This window comes from Drosophila guanche, unplaced genomic scaffold (assembly GCF_900245975.1).
Source record: "Drosophila guanche unplaced genomic scaffold, DGUA_6, whole genome shotgun sequence".
NCBI classification, from domain to species: Eukaryota; Metazoa; Arthropoda; class Insecta; order Diptera; family Drosophilidae; genus Drosophila; species Drosophila guanche.
The window spans coordinates 8754595-8774373 of NW_022995743.1; the positions used below are offsets into that span (position 1 = coordinate 8754595).

General features: G+C 45.9%; 6 protein-coding genes across 8 annotated transcripts; 3 read left to right on the top strand and 3 right to left on the bottom strand.

Moving 5' to 3' along the window:
- The first annotated feature begins 55 nt into the window (after positions 1-55).
- Positions 56-14185, top strand: LOC117592614 (ribonuclease P protein subunit p25-like protein). The gene is made up of 5 exons (XM_034286499.1): positions 56-153; positions 13248-13385; positions 13446-13627; positions 13682-13798; positions 13858-14185. Exons 2-5 carry the CDS (start codon positions 13278-13280, stop codon positions 14054-14056), a joined length of 606 nt encoding a protein of 201 aa, XP_034142390.1. The 5' UTR covers positions 56-153; positions 13248-13277; the 3' UTR covers positions 14057-14185.
- Positions 309-3530, bottom strand: LOC117592608 (aromatic-L-amino-acid decarboxylase). The gene is made up of 3 exons (XM_034286492.1): positions 3183-3530; positions 1213-2317; positions 309-1140 (listed from the first exon to the last, which is right to left on the bottom strand). The coding sequence occupies exons 1-3, from the start codon at positions 3310-3312 to the stop codon at positions 594-596; spliced, it is 1782 nt and encodes a 593-aa protein (XP_034142383.1). The 5' UTR covers positions 3313-3530; the 3' UTR covers positions 309-593.
- On the top strand, positions 5938-7257 carry LOC117592611. Its single transcript, XM_034286494.1, has 2 exons — positions 5938-6006; positions 6068-7257. The coding sequence occupies exons 1-2, from the start codon at positions 5990-5992 to the stop codon at positions 7017-7019; spliced, it is 969 nt and encodes a 322-aa protein (XP_034142385.1). The 5' UTR covers positions 5938-5989; the 3' UTR covers positions 7020-7257.
- Positions 7466-11528, bottom strand: LOC117592606 (tyrosine decarboxylase). 2 transcript variants are annotated; one of them, XM_034286489.1, is made up of 8 exons: positions 11463-11528; positions 10733-10914; positions 10359-10666; positions 9853-10287; positions 9582-9796; positions 9044-9170; positions 7888-8399; positions 7645-7825 (listed from the first exon to the last, which is right to left on the bottom strand). In XM_034286489.1, the coding sequence occupies exons 2-8, from the start codon at positions 10860-10862 to the stop codon at positions 7645-7647; spliced, it is 1908 nt and encodes a 635-aa protein (XP_034142380.1). In that variant the 5' UTR covers positions 10863-10914; positions 11463-11528. The 2 variants fall into 2 exon arrangements, with proteins under 2 accessions (XP_034142381.1, XP_034142380.1); XM_034286490.1 differs by lacking the exon at positions 11463-11528 and having other exon boundaries at positions 7466-7825; positions 10733-10862.
- Positions 14186-15331: 1146 nt separating the features above from the next.
- On the bottom strand, positions 15332-16431 carry LOC117590322 (MOB kinase activator-like 4). Its single transcript, XM_034282818.1, has 3 exons — positions 16111-16431; positions 15680-16053; positions 15332-15613 (listed from the first exon to the last, which is right to left on the bottom strand). Exons 1-3 carry the CDS (start codon positions 16168-16170, stop codon positions 15376-15378), a joined length of 672 nt encoding a protein of 223 aa, XP_034138709.1. The 5' UTR covers positions 16171-16431; the 3' UTR covers positions 15332-15375.
- A 528-nt stretch (positions 16432-16959) lies between these two features.
- On the top strand, positions 16960-19423 carry LOC117578794 (ras-related protein Rab-2A). Of its 2 annotated transcripts, XR_004573393.1 has the most exons (5): positions 16960-17118; positions 17763-17922; positions 17988-18324; positions 18396-18582; positions 19068-19423. XR_004573393.1 is itself a non-coding variant. In XM_034264516.1 (4 exons), the coding sequence occupies exons 1-4, from the start codon at positions 17073-17075 to the stop codon at positions 18492-18494; spliced, it is 642 nt and encodes a 213-aa protein (XP_034120407.1). In that variant the 5' UTR covers positions 16960-17072; the 3' UTR covers positions 18495-19368. The 2 variants fall into 2 exon arrangements, 1 of the variants encoding a protein (XP_034120407.1); XM_034264516.1 differs by having other exon boundaries at positions 18396-19368.
- Positions 19424-19779: the final 356 nt, after the last annotated feature.

The window sequence follows — 19779 nt, forward strand, 5'->3', positions numbered from 1 at the left end:
CACACCAGAAATACCGATACATATTTCAATACTCTATCGGTAGTCCAAAAAGCCGGTTCTATCGATTGTAATCACATGTGTGAAGTGAAGAGTGTTTTGTTTATATTTTTGTGGTGATTTAGTGTACTTATTTCTAGCACAAACCCGGAAGTGGTAAGTCATCCGGATGGAATAGTACCTTGCACTTGTTCCATGGACATGCACAGCTTGAAAAGTTCTGAGCAGCTGTTTTGCATTGTGTTTACACTATGGTTGAGTGCAGTATTCCATCACAACCCAAAAGACATTCCCAAGAACGGTACAACGACTTTTAGAAAATGTGCATATCAAATGCCAGTAAATGTTTATAAATAAGTGCGTTTGTTCATGATAGTTCACTAGATATAAATACACAATACTATCAAATACAAATGGTATGACTTCATAGTTGAATCGAATGAAATTCAGCGGCGAAACTTAGGCTCTAAATGCATAAATAGTGTACTTAAATTCAACGTCAGCAAAACGTTAGGTACAGGCCTCATCTCAGCTCCACACACAACTAATACTAGCTCTAGGTATATCGGGGAAAGCCTCTGTCCAGAGGCTTACGCTCAATTACTCGCCTCGTCGGTGTCCACGTCCGATATATCTTTGAGCTTCGCATTGCTATTGGCGGTGTTTCCGTTCTTAATGTTATTCAACCTTTCGTTCTCCTCTGCCGCTTTCTGAAAGTTCTGCTGCAGTGTTTTCGGGTCTACCACTAGGATCGGTGTAGCGCCATCCCCGAGATGCTCGCTCTGATTCTGGTACTGTTCCCGCGAGATGCTGCGAGTGAAGGAGAAGCGCAGCGACTTGGTTCTCGTCAGCTTCTTCTTGATGGGCGGCTTGCCGGCCACAGGTGCCGCCGGCTCTGAGCTGGTGCGCTCAGCTTCTGGTGAGGCCGGGGCAGAACTGATCTCCAGCTGATTGTCGCGCAGGATCTCCTCTGCGAAGCACTTGATTTGGCTCCAGGCATCTAGGATATCCTTCTCGCAGGCATGCTCATAGGTGACACAGAAGCGGATTACGTAGCGGCCATTGAATTTGGCCGGCGTCATGTGCATTTTCCCCGAATGATTGATCATGGCCAGCAGCGTGTGATTGGGCTCGTCGCCAGTTCTACAGAGAATACAAAAAGTACGGAAATTTGATAAGTAATTCTTGTGGCAAGGCTCAGCTTTCTCAACATACCTCATGCGGAAGCAGACCAGACCCAAGTGGACATCATTGCGCACCTCAAAGCGATCGTCCTTTCGCACCAGCATCTCAAACTTCTTGGCCAGGGCCATGTGGTTGCGTATGTACTCCTGCAGACCCTTTACGCCGTATATGCGGAAAACAAACCAGAGTTTCAGGGCACGGAATCGACGGCTCAGCGGTATGCCATAATGTCTGTAGTCCACGCCGCTCATGTGCTCGTGCCTGAGGTAGAGCGGATTCACATTGAGCGCACTCTTGAGATTCATCACATCGCGCACCCAAAGGGCAGAGGCATCAAAGTTGGTGAGGAGCAGCTTGTTGGGATTCGTGTTGAACGAGTCGGCGTATTCCAGGCCAGCTGAGAACACGCGCATCTCGGGCAGAATGAAGGAGTTGCCAGCATAGGCGCCATCCACATGCAGCCAAATGCTAGACACCTGTCGGCAGACCTTGCCGATCTCTGTGATGTCATCGAAGGCACAGCCTCCCGTGGTGCCCACCGTGGCCACCACAAAGAAAGGCGTAAGGCCAGCGTTGACATCGTTTTGGATGGCCTGCTTGAGCAGATCCACGCGCATGCGTCCATGCACATCAGCGTCGATGATGCGCAGCTTGACTAGGGCCATTTTGGTGGCCTTCTCCACGCAGGAGTGCGCCTCGCGGCTGGCATAGGCAATCAGGTTGGGCAGGAAGACGCTGTCGTGGACTGTGGTCTGACCCTTCAGCTCGTTGATGGCTCGAGCACGCGCCGTGATTAGCGAAACGAGCACACACTCGGAGGCAGAGCCCTGGAGGGCTCCACCGCCAGTGCTGCCGGGCGCATCCGAAATGAAGGCCTTCGGCAGACCCAGGGCCTTGGCGTACCAGTTCATGACAATCGTTTCTAGCTCGGCGGCTGCCGGACAGCTGGCCCAACTGAAGCCGATCGACCCAATGGCACTGCTCAGCATGTCCCCCAGGACGGAGGGAAACGAATTGCCCGAAGGGAAGTAGGCAAAAAACTTTGGATGGTTCCAGTGCACGACGCCCGGCATGATTTTCTGCTCAAAGTCCTCGAGCACATCTTTGAATGATTCCGGCGATTGTGGTGCGTCCGCTGTGGGATAAACAAAAAGGTAGCCTGGAGTCAGTCCGTGGTGCCCACTAAATAATTCTTTTATCACCTATAAAGACGGACCAGCAGATCGGCATCAATATTTATGGTAGATTTGTTATTTTTGGCAGTGAGTAGAATGATCAACAAGTAAGCCCCTACACATCTGTACATACATCTACAAGTAGTTGGGACGAGTATAAGGCCGAAGGTGTGTGTTTGCGTATGCATAATTAATTGATTTGTTTAGTTGAACCCGGCGTTGAATTGCGGCGTCCATTCGTCCATTCGTCCATTCGGGTGTAAATATTTAACTTAACAAACTGCGCGGAATTCGCCTGAAATCTCCCTGCGCTAACACCGAATTCGGCCTGCCTGCCTGCCTGCCTGCCACAGCCTGCCAACTTCATCGAAGACGGCTGCTGAGTGTGTGCCCCAATTATGCTCCACGCCCGCGCCTCTTATTGTGGAGGTATGTAGTAGTACCCAATGTACGTGGGTGTGTGGGTTGGCTGGGGATTTTCGAATAGTTTATATTCGTACATTATTCGAATGCCTTTGCAGAGCCGAGCAATTAGTCAACATGATTTAACAACAAGTTTTTGGCTTTCGAGAGTGATTTCTGTTTGGCGTTTCGACTTTCTTTAATTATTTTGTGCGAAGCGAAATATGTTTTCTTTCTTCAGATTCATTGCCAATTTATTTAGGAATAGTTTGCTAATTACTGTATACGATTTATCACTTGCTCTATAAATAAGAATTTCCTTCGCACATGCAAAAAAAGAAACTTGTACTTGTCCGCAGAAATGCTTAGGGTAAACCAAACAGTCTACTATTTGGAATCCTTTTTGAGTTTTTTCCTGCTTACCTGGGAGTAGTTTTTTCAGGTAACCCGGATCCAATGTTGGTGCCACATCGCGCTCTTCTATATTGGTGCTATATTGGCATATATAATCGATCACTTCCTTGCCGTATTTGCGAAAATCTTCTACATCCATTTTAGTAATTTGATTATCACTTTTTCTCTTGTTTACAATGTTGACACCACTTTGTTTGTCGTTCTCTTTGCGTGCTATGTACGACTATTTCTTTGGGGGCTAACGAAACACAAGTCAGGAACACACAAACTTTTCTCAATCACTGTATTATCCCGTTATCACGTGCGTGCTTGCTCGCTGCAGCTTCGACGTTTTCCTTTGCGCGAATGACTTGAACACCGAGGCTGCAGTCGTCTTTATATAGAAACTGTACTACTGGGAGGCTTCGTGTGGCGCTCTTGTCTGTGCGTTCTCTCGATCTCTCTCTCTCTCTCTCTCTCTCGCTGTCGTTTACCTGTGTGTAAGGTGTTCGCCATGGTAGCACTTCTATTGACGTTCACCATCTCGTGATCACTCTCAAATTACTTGCACGGAGATTTCGGCTTGGTCGATCGGTTGGCTGGGAAACCCGCTTTGGTCATTATGCCGCCTCTTTCTTTGAGTGCTCTCGCAGTCGCTACCAGCCGAACACCTCAGCAGCGCTTTAGCTTTTGCTTAGTACAAAAAAAAGTCCCTGGCGTGAAAGGGTTTTCAGTTGTTGCCATAATTATTTGGTGAGTGATACGCCATTTGCCATATAATTACGCACATTAACATTAAGTATTTATCTCTAATTGTATGTTTGTTGCAGACTACAAATAATTTTCAACTTAGAAATGTTAGAAATAAATGCTTGGTGGGGAAATCAAGGGAATCCGAATCTGATTTTGCCATTTCTTTATTTATTTCTTGCCTACCTCAATACCCTCGTCTGTCTCACACACTAGCGTTTAAGTTTATGATTTTTAAATAGCTTTAAATCGTGTTTGAGCTGCTTTTATTGAAGCCGAAACTGAATTAATTTTGTGGCTTTGGGTTTAGGGGAACTTTTGGTCTGTTAGAACTGCCAAAATATGGCATGCTCTCCCGTTTGGTCTCTGGACATTGTCCAAAACTTTCCATGGATCGTTGTCTTGGGCAAGCATCAAACATTGATGGGGAATCACTCACAGTACTTGCTCAGAAAAAGTGGCAAGTAATTGTCCAAATATTGAACAAATCTGTTAACGAAAAGGGGTATGGCCAGCGCAGGTGTTGCATGCGGCATGACGAATCCCCGGCAACAGTCCCATCTTGTGACGTAGCCGTGAAGAACGCTCATTGTTTCACGGAATCTCCTGCTAGGTGGAACATGAAAACGCCAAATAACCAAATAAATAAATATTGCTAAACGAATTTTAGTTCGGGGTGCAAGCCAGCGAGTGGGTGCGAATGATTATGAGTGTGGGAGTGGGTGAATGGGTAGAAATTAATGAATGGATTTCCCTGTCATGAGGCGGAAGAATGCACAAGCGCTCTCGCTGGCCACCAGTGGCAGGTGGTAGTTACCCGTTCTGCGCTTTCTTGTCCTAGTTCATTTTACAGTAATAATTTATTTAATAAAATATAATAAATCAAATAATTATTTATTTAAAACCCTAGACAGATATAAATATATTTTATGAGATTTAATTAATCAACAAATATTGGTGAAAGTAATCCAGTTGAAGTCCTGGTAGTCAGCATAGTAAGCACTTACTGTGGACTTGTTTGGGGTTGTCAGCAGTAGATTCGCCTCTTAATTGTTATGTTAATTGACGTAGAGGGAGCGCTTATTAAACATTTACCAATATATTATATTATATTCAGTGATGTGTGAAAAACAAACCACATTTGAGCACAATCTTCCTCTGTCTCTCAGAACTCCCTGACCAAGCATGCCGCGATGGTGATTCATGTGTCGCACGCGCCGTCTTGACAAGCTTCAGATCGAAGCGATCAAGAAAGCCGAAGGAAGACGGACTCTGAGAGGGGAGCGAGACACCATGACTTGCCGTATTTCGAAGCTTTGCCTAAACTTTCATTCACCAGTGGCAGTGGCAGTGCCAGCTCCAGATGACGTCGTGCGTCTAAATATAAAAATATATTCAGTTTACGCGGTCACACTTGAAAATGCTTGAGGGCCATTGCCATCATCCATCCATCCGCCTTCTGTCTCACACTACGTGCGACTTGGGATGTCTCTTCGGAGTTGGAGTCTCGGCTAACGCTTTTGGTGTTTGGCTAGCCCGGTGCCCATGCCCATTAATTATGACAGTTGGCACAGCCAAACACGAACCATCCCATGATCGTCTCCGCTTCTCTTGAAAATTGTTTAAACTGTTGTTGCTTTTGGAGCACACGCTTGGCAACAGCTGACGGATGTTGCATAAATTTCGGCCATCGATCGACCGACTCTTCCATGTATATATTTTTGGCAATTTCGTTTGTTTGCATTGTGGCCCCATCATACCTTAGGCATTTCATTCATTCTGATTCGACTATGAATGCTAATTTGTTGTTGTCATCATTGAAATGCAAAAGTTAAGCGGCGCTCTTGATTGATGTTAAATGTTGGACAGGTAGCAGATCGTTGGGTTTACTGGGGGAGTGAACTTTACGGATAGTACGGGATAGTCTGCGGGTTTTGAATTTCATGATCTGGCGTTTAACGTTGGAGGGTAATTATTGCTTTAGCTGGTTTTATTTGTAACCTGGCTTTGACTTTGTTTTCATTGTAAGTAAATTCTCCATCTGGCTTGGCTTGTCAAATTCTGTCTGTAAATTGTGCTCGACTGCCATGCGACTTTTATTTTGGTAAATTACAAATACATTTACTTCCTTCACATCCATTTATCTAAGTGGACATCGCACACAGGTATTTATTGGTCAACAGCACCTTGGAAACATTGCTCAAGGGAGTCACTGCAAAGGGTACGCCCCTGCAGAAGTTGGGCTTCCAAAATGCCTACGACAAGGTTATTCGTGACATGATCCAGAACTGGGAGTCCCCCATTGCATACTTGGAAAGTGTGGGCTGCATAACAGACGAATTCAAAGACACATCGGTAGTCAAGCCCGGTCTAGATGCCATAAAGGATTACATGGAGACCAAGCATAGGAAAATGAAACGTTATGGAAATCTATTCAGCAACAAACCGCGAGAGACTCACGCGATGAACCAATTGGACCTAATGCTGGACAAGATAAAGCCAAAGGATATTCGCAGCATCAACACTGTCGTTGGTGCCAGCAATCATAGTTTTGGGATATATCCAAATATCGCACATCTGATGCCCACTCAAGACGAACAGGAGCGACAGCTGTTTGAGATGAAGCAACGCCTGCTGCCGTTGCCCGTAAGTCGGTTGAAGCAAGAACAGGCAGAGACGGCACCAAAGCCGCAAGTCCGTAGATTTGACACAATGCTGAAGCATCTGATGATGCAGGCAAGTCCTCAAATGAAACAGAAGGAACAAGCGCACACCTTTGAGTCGAAGCCAAATGCCGAAGATGGGCCGCAACTAGCACCAAACCTAAGGACTAGCAATACGTACGGTGCGGACATCATTCCGAATCTCCTGCCAGTTGACACGAACCTCGACACGAACCTGGGCCAATCCAGTCGAGCGGAGGAGGAGGCAGTGGCCGCCAATCAATCGAAGGATGTCGAGGCGCCCAGCTATCTGAATTGGGACATTGAGAAGAAACAATTTAACCAATACTCGCCCGTTGCCAAGGAGGCCTACGTGAACAAGCTGGTCAAAATGTTTGTGGAGAAGGACAAGCAGCGGGAGCACCAACGCAAATTGTACACCTCACCGCCATAACAGAACCCCAAAATCTGTTCTCTCATATTTGTTTGTTTTTGTTTTTGTTTTTGGTTTACTCAAAATTGTTTTAATTTTCTGCCTTCCTAAATTCTCTTCTGTGGCGTTCTCTGAGTCATGGCCCATTTAATGCCCAGCCCATCCACTCAGATTCATATGAATTCATGACGATCCGCCAGTCCTACGTCATAGCTGTGGCATCAGCAAGATCACAGGATAAAAGTGTGTTTACCACGTACATCTTTTGTTCATTTTATTAGCTGTCAGCGGGCATCTTCCAGATAGATTAGAGACAGTGACACACATCCGTTAAAAGCAGGAGCAGCTCTTAAAAATGAATAAAAATTACCTTTACCTACCAGATCTTTATTCCTTCCCATGCCCATTGTGGCCCCACATAATTTCAGAATTCATTCATTAACAAGAAAGTTTTATTTTGTGGAATTTTTGTCATTTGTTTGTTGTGCCTCAACTTAGGATACGCTAGGGATCAGTGGGGAGATCGAGAGAAGCTTTGGGGTATGTGGAATTGATGTTGTAAAATTGTCTATAATTTAATTCAACTCGTAATGCTCGTAATATATGTATGTCTTTATATGCATCTAGACCGTGTGTGGCTACATGTTTAGTTGGGATTATCGCGGGTGGAAGATGCCTTGCGCATGGCCATGGGCGACTTGCGTGGGGATTTCTGCTCCTGCTGGACATTCACAAGTTCCTGTTCATTCTCTGGCGAGGGCGAAGACCCAGCGCCTGAGTTGCGGCGCGACGAGGAGTGACGCACATTGGTGTCCAGGTGTCGGAAGCTGCAACATGGTAGACACAAAACCAATAAGAAAGAGTCAAAGAAGCTTCCTGTGCAACCCACCGCAAGGAGACGTTGTTGCCCTTGTCCTCGTTGTTGCCGCTGTTGAAGAGGAAGGCCAGCGGCCAGGATATCCACGAATTGTGATCCACGGAGCTCTGTGTGCGAATGATCGGTGCATTGCCGCGACTCACCACCGGCGAGGGCAACTCCATGGACAGCTTCGGTGTGCCGGCCTTGTTGATGGCTGGATTGTAGATCTTCGGATCGCTGACCATTCGCACGAAGAATGAACGCTTCTGGGCCAGCGTGTCCTGCTTCTTCCGATTGATGATCTCGGACAGCTCGTCGTGCTGCTCCTTCTCCAGCAGCTCGTTGGCAAAGTCCACAATAATGTCCCAGGCATAGTCAATGTCCTCGGCCGTCGCATTCTGGGCCACGGCACAGAAACGTATGATATACCGATCGTTGACACTGGCCGGCACCATGTGCAGCTTGCCCGATTCGTTGATGATGCTCAGTAGCTTTTCGTTGAGTTTATCGCTGCCCTTCAAGCGAAAGCAGACCAAACCAAGCTGGGGACAACGGAAGCTTGGAATGGAATTAATCTTTCAACAATCACGTGTGTAGATTGCACAATCCATAAACTGAAACATCTGAAGTTACGCAGCTCACTGCCCAACCAAATGGCGTCGAGCATCGAGCATCGGAAGTATCCCTCAGCAAGTAGCTGCCTGGCTGGATGAATCACTTGTGTGGTGCGTGGTCTGTCTTGAAACAATTTGCTATGGCAATTATGCCAAAACACTTCAATGGGCCACAGCGAACAGAAAGAAATCAAATCACATACGGAATTTGACGTGCTGTTCCGCACGTTTGCAATATTCCTGATTTGCTTTGGATTTTGTGTTGCGACTGCGAACAAGTTCATGGATTGTTTGGTGCTTGGGGCAGACAACGTTTGGGCACTTATATTTGCGTCACTGGCAAATCAATTTCTAATTTTCGACTGGGCCAAACCTTTGGTCTCCCACCAGCACACACACCCACCGGACACAACTTGCCGCACTGAAAATCCCAGACAAAGGCCTGGAGCACACACAAATTGTTGGCACACACAAAGAGCTTTGAACCCTGAGCATGATTAATTACGAGTTACGACTTTAAAAGCGAATCAAAGAAAGAAAATAAAACGAAAGCCCAACCGATTGTAACTCACCTTGACTTGATTACAGATCTCGAAGCGTTTATCTTTGAGCACCAGCTCCTCGAAGCGCTTGGCCAACTTGATATGGTGACGTATGTAGTGCTGCAGCCCAGAAATGCCATAGGATCGCAGCACAAACCTGCAAGAAACATGGAACATGGAACATGGAACATGGAACATGGATGCCAAAGCTGTACCCAAAAACCATCGTCGTGTTGATTCATCTCATTTTGGCTTTGGCTAGACAAACCTTTGGACTGTGTCAAGATTTGTCTTCAATGTTTTTACAACTAAATCGCAAGCAAATAATGAACGAGGTGACGGGCAAAATATGTCCAAAAGTAAGGCCTAAACAAGACACAAGCCAGCGAGCGGTACACACTCCAGGCCAATCGACAAAAATCAATTCAGTTTCTGACAATAGTCAACAAACACACTCATTCACACACTTGACTCTCGAGTGGGTGTTTCGGGGTGTTCGGGGCTCATGGCTCGGGTACCAATAATGATTATGAATAATGATTTGTTTTTTGGTTTTTTGCTCACATACCAAAGTTTCAGCGAACGAAAACGCCGACTGAGTGGAACTCCCCAATGACGATAGTCGATGGCCGCATCCGAGTAGCCGTGCTTCAGGTACAGCGGATCCACGACCAGAGCTGATGTCAGACGGATGCGATCCCTCACCCACAGCGTCGAGCAGTCAAAGTTGGTCAGCAGCCACTTGTTGGGGTTCGTGTTGAATGAGTCGGCGTATTCGATGCCCTGCAGAGCGGATATTCCAGAACAAAGCCTCAGGATTCGATTGGAACGGAACTCACCTTCAGGAGGGGCTTTAGCTCCGGGCAGATGAAGCTGTTGCCCGCATAGGCGGCATCCACGTGCAGCCAGACGCCGGGAAACCGCTGCAGCTGCTTGCCGATCTCCGGCAGATTGTCGAACGCACAGGAGCCGGTGGTGCCCAGGGTGGTGGACACAAAGAAGGGCACCAGGCCCTGCAATTCATCCTCCTCCATGGCCTCGTAGATCGTCTGTCCGCGCAGGCTGGCGTGCTCGTCCGGCTCGAGGATGCGCAACTTAACGAAGCAAATCATGGCCGCCTTCTCCACGCAGCTGTGCGCCTCCTTGGAACAGTAGGCCATCAGCTTGCAGAGCAGGTGGCCCTCCTCCACGAACGGATGCTGCGCCTTAAGCCGTTTCAGGGCCTGTGCCCGTGCCGCGAGCATCGTGACCAGCACACACTCCGAGGCGGATGTCTGTGTGGATCACAGGCAGGTACTCAGAATGGGAATACTTAGAATAAATCACGGGTTTTCGAGCTGTTTACCTGAATGACCCCGCCGCCAGTGCTGCCCTCCTTGAGGGCGAGGAAATGGTCCGGCAAACCAATCGCCTTGCCCAGCCAGTCCAGCACAATCGTCTCCAGTTCGGTGCAGGCGGGGCTGGCGGCCCAGGAGAAGCCAATGCAGCCAATGCCGTCGCCCAGCATATCGCCCAGGATCGAGGGGAACGAGTTTCCGGCCGGGAAGTAGGCGTGAAATCTGGGATGCTGCCAGTGCGTCACCCCGGGCATTATTTTATCCTCCACATCGCTCATGATCTGGTCCCAGTCCTCCGGCTCCTGCGGGGCCTCAGCTGTGTGCGAATCAATCAATCGGAGCATCAAACTAAATTCCCCAATGAAGCAAATGTCTCGCTTACATGGCAGCAGATGCCGCAAGTAGCCCGGCTCCACGCTGGGCGTAACCCGTCGCTCGTTCAGCGTTTCCAGATAAGTGCAAATGTACTCGACCATTTCCATGCCACGTTTTCGAAATTCGGTGCTATCCATCTTCGATCCTTTGGCTTCTGCGTTTGTTTTTTCGAATTTTCCGCACGCTGCGCTTCTTGTGCACAATCGGCAATTAATTGCAGAGGCGTAGACGTGGCCGTAGGCGTGGGCGTGGGCGTGTTGAAACAGAATTTATTTCAAAATAAATTAATTTCTCAATATATAATACGAATCTGCCAGCGGCAGACTAATTGAATTTTAATCAATTTGCACTCGGATTTCGATCCAATAAAATGTGTTGAGAATGGGTTCACAATTGTTTCGTTTTTGTAGGCATTTCTCCGATTGTATTCATTCGTATTTATTTTGTTTAAACTTAAAACTTAACAATTATTTTACACAAGTTCCTGGCCAGATAGTTTTTCTCCATTTTACATTGAACTTGATGAATGGAAACTATTGATAGATTTGTGTATATTTCAGCGTTGCTGTACTGTGCATAAACTTTGTGGTTGTTTTTAATGTTTTGCTTGATTTTTTGTATAAACAAATGTTGTATTTTGTTTGTAATTAAACAGCGGCTTTATCGCCCTTGGAATTAACACATTTTAGGTATTAGTTTTTTACACAAATATCACTTTGGCAGTGCCTGTGCCTTACTTGGATATCGAACGAGAGTCGTAGTTGCCGCTTTGCCGCTTCTCCTGAACCGTTGGCCACGGCCTGCGCAATCAAAATGATCCTTGCTCTGCGGTTTGGCCAGGAGCTAAGCTCGGTTGGCTCCTCGGCTTGCTGCCACGAACCGTGAAAGTGGGTGCCCGTCTCTCGTGGCATGTCTAATGAATGCATACTTCAGTGGGTTGTGGGCTGGTAGCGTGGGTGTGTGGGATGTGCGATTGCGATGGCAAATACATGAAATATTTGCTTCATTCATAGCTCGGGAATCCTCCGGTCACCACTCCCCCTATCTCTGCGCTGTGCGTGAAGATATGCAGAGGGTGCAGACAAGAAGCTCTACGCCGACCCCATGTAAAGATGCAACCTTTGCGCATGGAATTGAATTTTCAACTATTAAATATTTAAGGACATATAATTTGCGCATCCCCACAGCCACAATTGGGTAACCGTTCGTACAGTTAATTCAAAGTACGTGTTGTCAGAAACACTCTGCCTCATCATCATCATCATCATCATCAGCAGCAGGGGCATTGATAGGACATCGCCCATTGCCGTCAGCGGCTTGCCACTTGTGCTCGTCTCGGGTGAACCGTTTTATTAATAACTTCCGCACCAAATTGAATTATTGTTCAAAACGTACTTGATAGGAATGGCAGCGATGCCATGCGATGCGATGCCAGTGCCGGATGATGACGACGATGTCAATGGGACAGGCAGAAACTGAGCCAGAGTTGGAAGCAAGGAATTTGCAGGCATTCCTCTAGGAACATTCCATTCCCGTTCGTCTTGTCGTTTCCTTCGACTCTGCGGACGCTTTGTTCCTCATTTTCTGCTGCATTGAGCCTTGAGAGTCGTTTCCTCTGTGTTGGACACGTGGCATTAGCTCTAGCTCTGGTTCTGGTTCTGGTTCTGGTAGCTGTGAGGGCATGGGAAAAGTTCATTAATAAACTTTCGCCGTTGCTGTTTGCTGCTGCTGTCGAATTCAGCTGCAGCTTGCCACCACCCCTGCCAGTCCCTGCGCTAAAATGTTGTTTGGCCCCAGCCTCAACAAGTGGCACCATGCTCCTTTGGCCATCATCCCTTACTGGCCTCCTTTCCCCAGTCCCGCCACTGGGTTGGCTGTTGTCTAGTGCCCCCCCCCCCCCCCCCCCCCCCCCCCCCCCCCCCCCCCGACACCAGCTGAATTCTATTTAATGGGAAAACGCTGACGCTGCCGCAGCCGCAGCCGCGAACATTTAATTGCTGTTGGAATGCTTTTTTATTGACTTTTACTTGAACTCCTCTTCAAAATGCATTTAGTCAAAGCAAGGGCACCCATGGTCCTGCCAAGGGGTTTGACTTTCTGATTTCAGCAGAAAATTGCAACAAGTGGAAGCGGCAAGAGCACAGTTCTCTTGTGTAAATGTTCTATTAGTTCTTGATTGTCAATCTCCCTACTTGTAATTCTCTTCTCCCCTGTTCGAAATGAGTTGTAGGTAACATCGTTGTCTATCAAGCTGGTCCTGCGCTTTTTCTGTCCCACTTCCTCTCCTTTTTGTGTGTGTTTTTTGCCCTTGGTCTCTCTTGGCTCATAAACCAAGCAATTATTCAATTTGCACGGACTGTACCATGGGCAATAACTGCTCGGGACAGTTTACGATGAGTGGAGTGGTTCGCTGTCAGTGAGTTGGCAGTGCACTAGCCACAGATTGGTTATGCCAAGGGTATGCTTAAGGGCTTCTAGTACACACTAATTATATTCCGGATCTCTCTCTCTTTTTCTTTTAGATCAACGAGCTGCGAGTACACAGCCTCAAAATGATGCACTACCGCAAGGCGGAGAACGTTGAGCGGGAGTTGAGCAAAAGTGAATTGCCGTTTGATGATTGCATTAACAAGGATCTGGAGGATGTCCTCTGGATGCAGGTTAGTAGACAGCCTAATTCGGACAGCCTAAATGTGCTTTAATGCCGCTCCAAATTGCAGGTCAAAGGCGGCACCAAAGTGAACAATGTGATTGAGTTTGCCCAGGCAGCGCTGAACAAGGGCGAACACCGCTCTCTGGTGTGGAGTGGCTCTGGCGGTGGAGTGGTCAAAACCATATCCTGCGCCGAGGTGCTTAAGCGCAGCCACCCCCTATACCAGGTGACGCGCATGGCCTACAACAGGTGAGTCCCGCCAATAAACAAGTGCTGACCCGTTAATAGCAATTATCATTAAAGTGTGGAGGAACACTGGAAGCCACAGATGGAGGGCCTCGAGGAAATCATTGTCAATCGCCAGATACCCACCCTACACATACTCATGAGCCTGGACGAGCTGCCCGAGAGCGTACAGGGGTAAGAAAAGAGTCAAGGAATCCAGCTGCAAGAGTCTACAAATATCCATTTGCATACAGAGTGCAGAAACCCAACACAACCAGCGACTATTGGCAGGATAATGGCACGCCTGCTCGTCCTCAGCACCGCCAACAGCAGCAAGGAGCTGCCGGCCGAGCAAATAAACGCCCCAGATTTGGACGCAACAAGCAGCAGCAAGGAAATCCGGAACGTAGCACAGAGCAGGTCCCTGTTCCTAGCCCAAGTCAAGCTCAATGATGGATGCCCTCGAAACCGCTAGAAGCTAATCTTTAACTAATCCAAACGCCATGTATGCTTGGCTTATCCTTTGAAGGGATATGCACGATTAAAGTATAATTTATATTGACATTTAATAGCAAAAACCAATTACCAAGCAAAGCTCTATGGCCACGACTTGACTTATAACTAGCCAAAAGCATTCGGGCGATGTGGATCTCTGCTTCCAGTCGCACCGGAGCTACCTAAGGTAGGTGAAATCCTGACCCAGAATTCCAAGCTGCAGAATGAATTGGCTGCCCCCAACAAATCGCTCAGCCCGGAGGCTCTGCGTTAGCAATTTCCCTGGCTCTCCATGGACCAAATTGAAATGACCTGCTACGGCATTGACAAGGTGGGATGGTTTGATGAGCCCTGGGCACTGCTGATACTTCTACAAGCAGACGCGTTTCTTTGGCGACCAGTTGGCCATTCTGTGAGTGAATGTAAGTGAGCCTCTGAGCTTATTATCAATGCCTTGCCCATGGTCAGCGGATCTCGCACGTATAGCTATAAGCGGTTCCTGCTTAACTAACTCTGCAATAATTCCTGCAATAACTAATTCTCAGTGGCCCTCATCGTGGCCCTGGCATTCGGATGAGCCATTTCTGAACTTAATTTTGAGAGCAGGCTCAGCACTCTGGACTTTTCGCCCCGAAGCTTTAATCGAATCGTGAAACAGCAGGCCATGTTCGCGGTTAATATCTTTTTGTTGTGTGTATGTACGTTCTTTTATTGCAATTTTCATGTTGTATATTTTATGTGTTAATTTGTTTGTTGTATAGTAAAGTTTACGTTTGTATTCACGTAAAGCATGGTTTTGTGTGTGTGTGTGTGAGTGTGCTGTCGAGAGGATTTGAGTTGAAGGAGGTTTTAGTGTTGGGTCGGCCACAGAAGTAACTACACATAATTTATTTAAAATAAAATGTTAAACATAATCGTATTATAACTTTACGGAATAATTGCGGACTTAAGATCAGGTGTGGCTATCAATGGGGGAGTGGGGAGTGGGGAAGGATGATGGGCCTGTTGTCATCTGGTTGGTTTTTGTATGCCTTTGTTGCTTAGTTATCGTTATGTAGTGTGGCTTTATATATATTTGACGTTTAAACTACATACATACAAGATTTGCATTTGCATTTGCATTTGCATTTGCATTTTGAGTTGAATCCGTTTTTTGTCGGGTTAAGCGAAAACAAATGTTCAAGCTATTAGTTAATATAAATAAATGTGTGTGTATGAGCGCGCCTACGCGTGTTTTTGTGTTTTTTGTTATATGAGAATGACTTTATTGCTGCCGCCTAGGCCTCGCTTTCGCCTGGTGCAGCGTTCTCTCCGTCGCTGATGGGCACAATCAGATTCTCCTTCGACATTAGATTGTATTTTGTGACGAAATGCGTAAATCGGTGGCATAGATACGTCTCTGCTTCGAACTCGTCGAATATGCGACGATGGTGAAAGAAAGCATGCGAGAAGATGCGATAAACGCGTCGACACACCGACCCCAGCTTGGTCACCGACGACTCCTTTATGGAAACTCTGTGCACACAATGGAACCATTAACAATTTCGATCAGTGTTCTCAAGATAATTTCTCGGCGCATACCTGCTTGGGAAATATTTGTTGCTGTTGAGCAGACAGGCAGCTCCGTCCAGTGTGTGACGAGTGTAGTCAATCGCTGGACACTCCTTTGGCGTCTTGTGGGCCGCACACAAGAATATCCACTGGTCGGTGGCCGTCATCTGAGTGCAAGTCGACGGCGAGCATTCCTTCTGCAAGCGCACAGCCAGCCCGTTCAATTCCATGCAAAATTGTCGCAAGTGCTCGTACTTCCACACCCCCTCGTCCTGGGCCTCTGGCATGGTCAATATAAGCTCGACATTGCTCGGATCTCGCTTGATCAGTTGTTGTATGTACTGCTGCACAGCCAGCGTGCTGTCCATCTCCTCCAGCGGCTCATCGGGCCAGCGACAGAAGTCCTAATCAAAAAAGACAGGTTGTAGCTTTTGATATGATATGTGCCAGTGCGTGCTCACCTTTGATGTTGTACCAGGTCGGTTCCTACGCAATATTGTCGAGCCGTCAGCCATCTTCATGTTTCACCCTCCTTCGAGCAGCGATGATCCACAACGCCTTTGCCTACGCCTGAGACGAGAAAATCAGTAGCAGGCCACACAAAGCAACTTTGATCCTGAAACACAGCTGCCTGCGTAATCGTTTCAGTTGTGAGGCTTTCCTAGCTTTGTGCTCTAGGCTCTACGATTTAAATGGTCTTCTGTTTACACATCACGACTCAATTAATTGTAATTTTAAAAAAGACTTCGCTTTGTGCGAGAAAATTTCATTCACATACAGTGTGACCGGGGACTTGTCGATAAAATATACCCGCGTCACTCCTAAAACTATACCGAAAATATTCCGCTGAAAATGATATGCCTTAAATTTTGTATTCGTTTCAACATTACAAGCTGAAAATGTAAATTTATCCAATTGATGAACGCATTGGAGAATGGATTATGGATTGAATTGTTGGATTGCCAATAAAATTAGGACAAAAGCAAGAGTCCAACAAAAAGGTAGTTTTTGACATGGAAACTACACGGTAACTAAACATTTTCTACATACCAACAACATGCATGTTCATAGAGTATGGACCCTACCTATACCCTATTTCCATTAATTAGAGTACAATTCTGTTTTTCGAAGCTGCTTTGAAGCGCATTTGTTCACTCTGGCATTAGTAATGATCCTATCTGATCCAGATTCTGATATGGTAATTCGTGTCTTCAAAACGGGGTAGAAAAAAAATAGTTTCTCATCGGTATATTTACGGTACATTAAGAAAAGTATTTCGGTATTTTTCCGAGAGCCAGTCACACCGAGCAGCACTATCCGTCATCCATCACAACACAAAAACTTTACAAGAATTGCGTATTAATTGTAAAATTACGAGATCATAGTTTACAAGAAGTGTGATTTAAACCAAGCAGCTGCAATCATGTCCTATGCATACTTGTTTAAATACATTATCATCGGCGATACTGGTGAGTTGGGCAGTAGACCTGAACATCCTCCCATATAGTGGAAAAACTTGACATTTGCACAAAATTGTGTGGCAATTAAACAAAACAAAGGTAGAACGGTAAACTGCGCAGTGTGCTCGGGGTCAAGACCCCAAGATTCCATCTATGAAGATCTGATGCATTGGCAGACGCTGTGCTGACCAGCTCCAGCTGCCACATGAAAATATCCAAGGAGTCGGGCAGCCAAAGGAAAAATCAATAAAACCATAACAACGGTAGAGGCATAGAGGCAGGCGGGCGTTTACTGTGCACGAAGTTAACAGTATGCGGGGGTTGTAGCACAGGGGGCCACAGCCACAGCCCACACATTGAAAACCCTGCTGCTGACTCAACCAACAACCCCCACTGGTTGAGAGATTTTGCCAAAGAGTCGGTTGCCCCCCCGCCCCAGAGGTCTGCCTGCCATTCGCTTATCAGTGTGGATTACACATTTCAGGATATCTACCAGCTGTTGTCGGTTATTCTCCTGCTGCGCGGAAGTGCAGGCTCCAGATGCAGGCTTTAATATTTTTAGTACCAAAATAAATGTGGCGAAAACAGCAACACAAAGGCTATTTGCTAAAAACTTTCCCTCTTTGCCAATTAACTTTTCTTCGTTTTTTCAGGCGTCGGCAAATCATGTCTGCTGCTGCAGTTCACGGACAAGCGCTTTCAGCCAGTGCACGATCTGACAATTGGCGTGGAGTTTGGAGCACGCATGATAACCATTGATGGCAAACAGATAAAGCTGCAAATCTGGGACACAGCAGGCCAAGAGGCTTTCAGGTGAAATATCAATAATCTGTAATTGTTATGCAATGTGATGTGACATCATTTTTGGCATCAAACAGATCAATCACCCGCTCGTATTATCGTGGTGCTGCTGGGGCATTGCTGGTGTACGACATCACAAGGCGTGAGACCTTCAACCATCTGACCACATGGCTGGAAGATGCGCGTCAGCACTCGAACTCAAACATGGTGATCATGCTCATTGGCAACAAGAGCGATCTGGACTCGAGGCGTGAGGTAAAAAAGGAGGAGGGCGAGGCATTTGCCCGTGAGCATGGACTGGTCTTTATGGAGACATCAGCGCGCACAGCGGCCAATGTGGAGGAGGCCTTTATCAACACCGCCAAAGAGATTTACGAGAAGATACAGGAGGGAGTGTTCGATATAAACAATGAGGTAAACGAGCACAGCCTTTGGCTTTTGTATTAACCCGCAATCCACACATTCTAAACTCGTGTTTTCCACAGGCGAACGGCATTAAAATCGGCCAACAGCATTCACCCACAAACCCGTCGCTGCCTGGATCTGGCGGTGCAGCTGGTGCTGCAAACAGTGGCTGCTGCTAGGAGTAAGCGGCAGATGCCTGCCAGCAAAACCTTGGGGATAGACGTAGCCGCTTCTGTAAAAGCTACTCTAGGGAATAACTAATAGAAGGTACTAGCTGAGACACAGATATCTTGTTTTCTAACTTCAAAAGTAAACTAACCACAGGAAAATCAAATAGCAAACAAAAAACACTAAGCGTAATGTTAAAATCATTCAAATTCAATAGCTAAATCTTACTACACTTCAGCTATGTTTTAATGAAAAAAAAAAACAAACTAGACACAAAAAACCAAAACGAGAGAATCGAAACAAATAAACCAAAACAGATAACATATAACATTTGTATGCGTAAATGTGTGTCGTATCGTGCGTGATTTCTAAATTTTATAAACTTTAACAAGACATGCAAATATATAAATGTTTTATGTATGTTTTTTGTGTACTATATTTAAATTAGTTTGCTAGTTATTATCCTTGTGTAAGGTCAGATCAGAAATGCATAGTTATACATTGGGGTCTAGCCGACAAAATTATGTATATTATACAGACAAGCTGAAAATATGTGAATTTCTCTCATTGTGATTTGTTTTCAGTGAGGCCCTGCCACGCCGCGCCACGCCCCATTTTGCATTGGGTGTCTGCCCTGCCCCCATCTACATACTACATAATGATATGCATATTTTTTATATATTTCCTTCTCAACGCATTTGCTTTGCTTAGATTTTGTTGTGCAATAATCGGCTTTACATTAATAAGTTTAGACAAAAGCGAAAGATAACATAATACCCAAACACGTGTGAGCTGAAAGGAAGTTATTTAACATCCATCAAAATGGGATAAAAGTAAACGTAAATGCTGCGATTCAATGATCAATTTAGTATTCTACGAGGTTTACAAGCATACATATATACAGACATACATATATTATATTAAAGACGAAACACAAAAGTAAAACGAAAAATATACAACTTTAAACGTAAATCAAATTATTTATAATATTTGTATTTGCCCAAAACCCAATGCGGAATCATGAATATACATAATAAATATTTAAAAAACAACATCAACCGCGGGAATTTACCTTGGCCTGAATCTGAAAATATAAATGCATAAATGTACTAGTATATGGTGTCATTAAATCATTTATTTCATGTAAATATTTTATAATTGCAATTTACTTGTGTGTGTGTGTATGTACATATTTGCTAGAGTTCGAAAACAACAATAACTACGCTATAGTATAGGTCCTGGTCTGCCTTTTACTCTCTTCTAAATAGAAGTGTGCCTAAGTTTAAAAGGAAAACT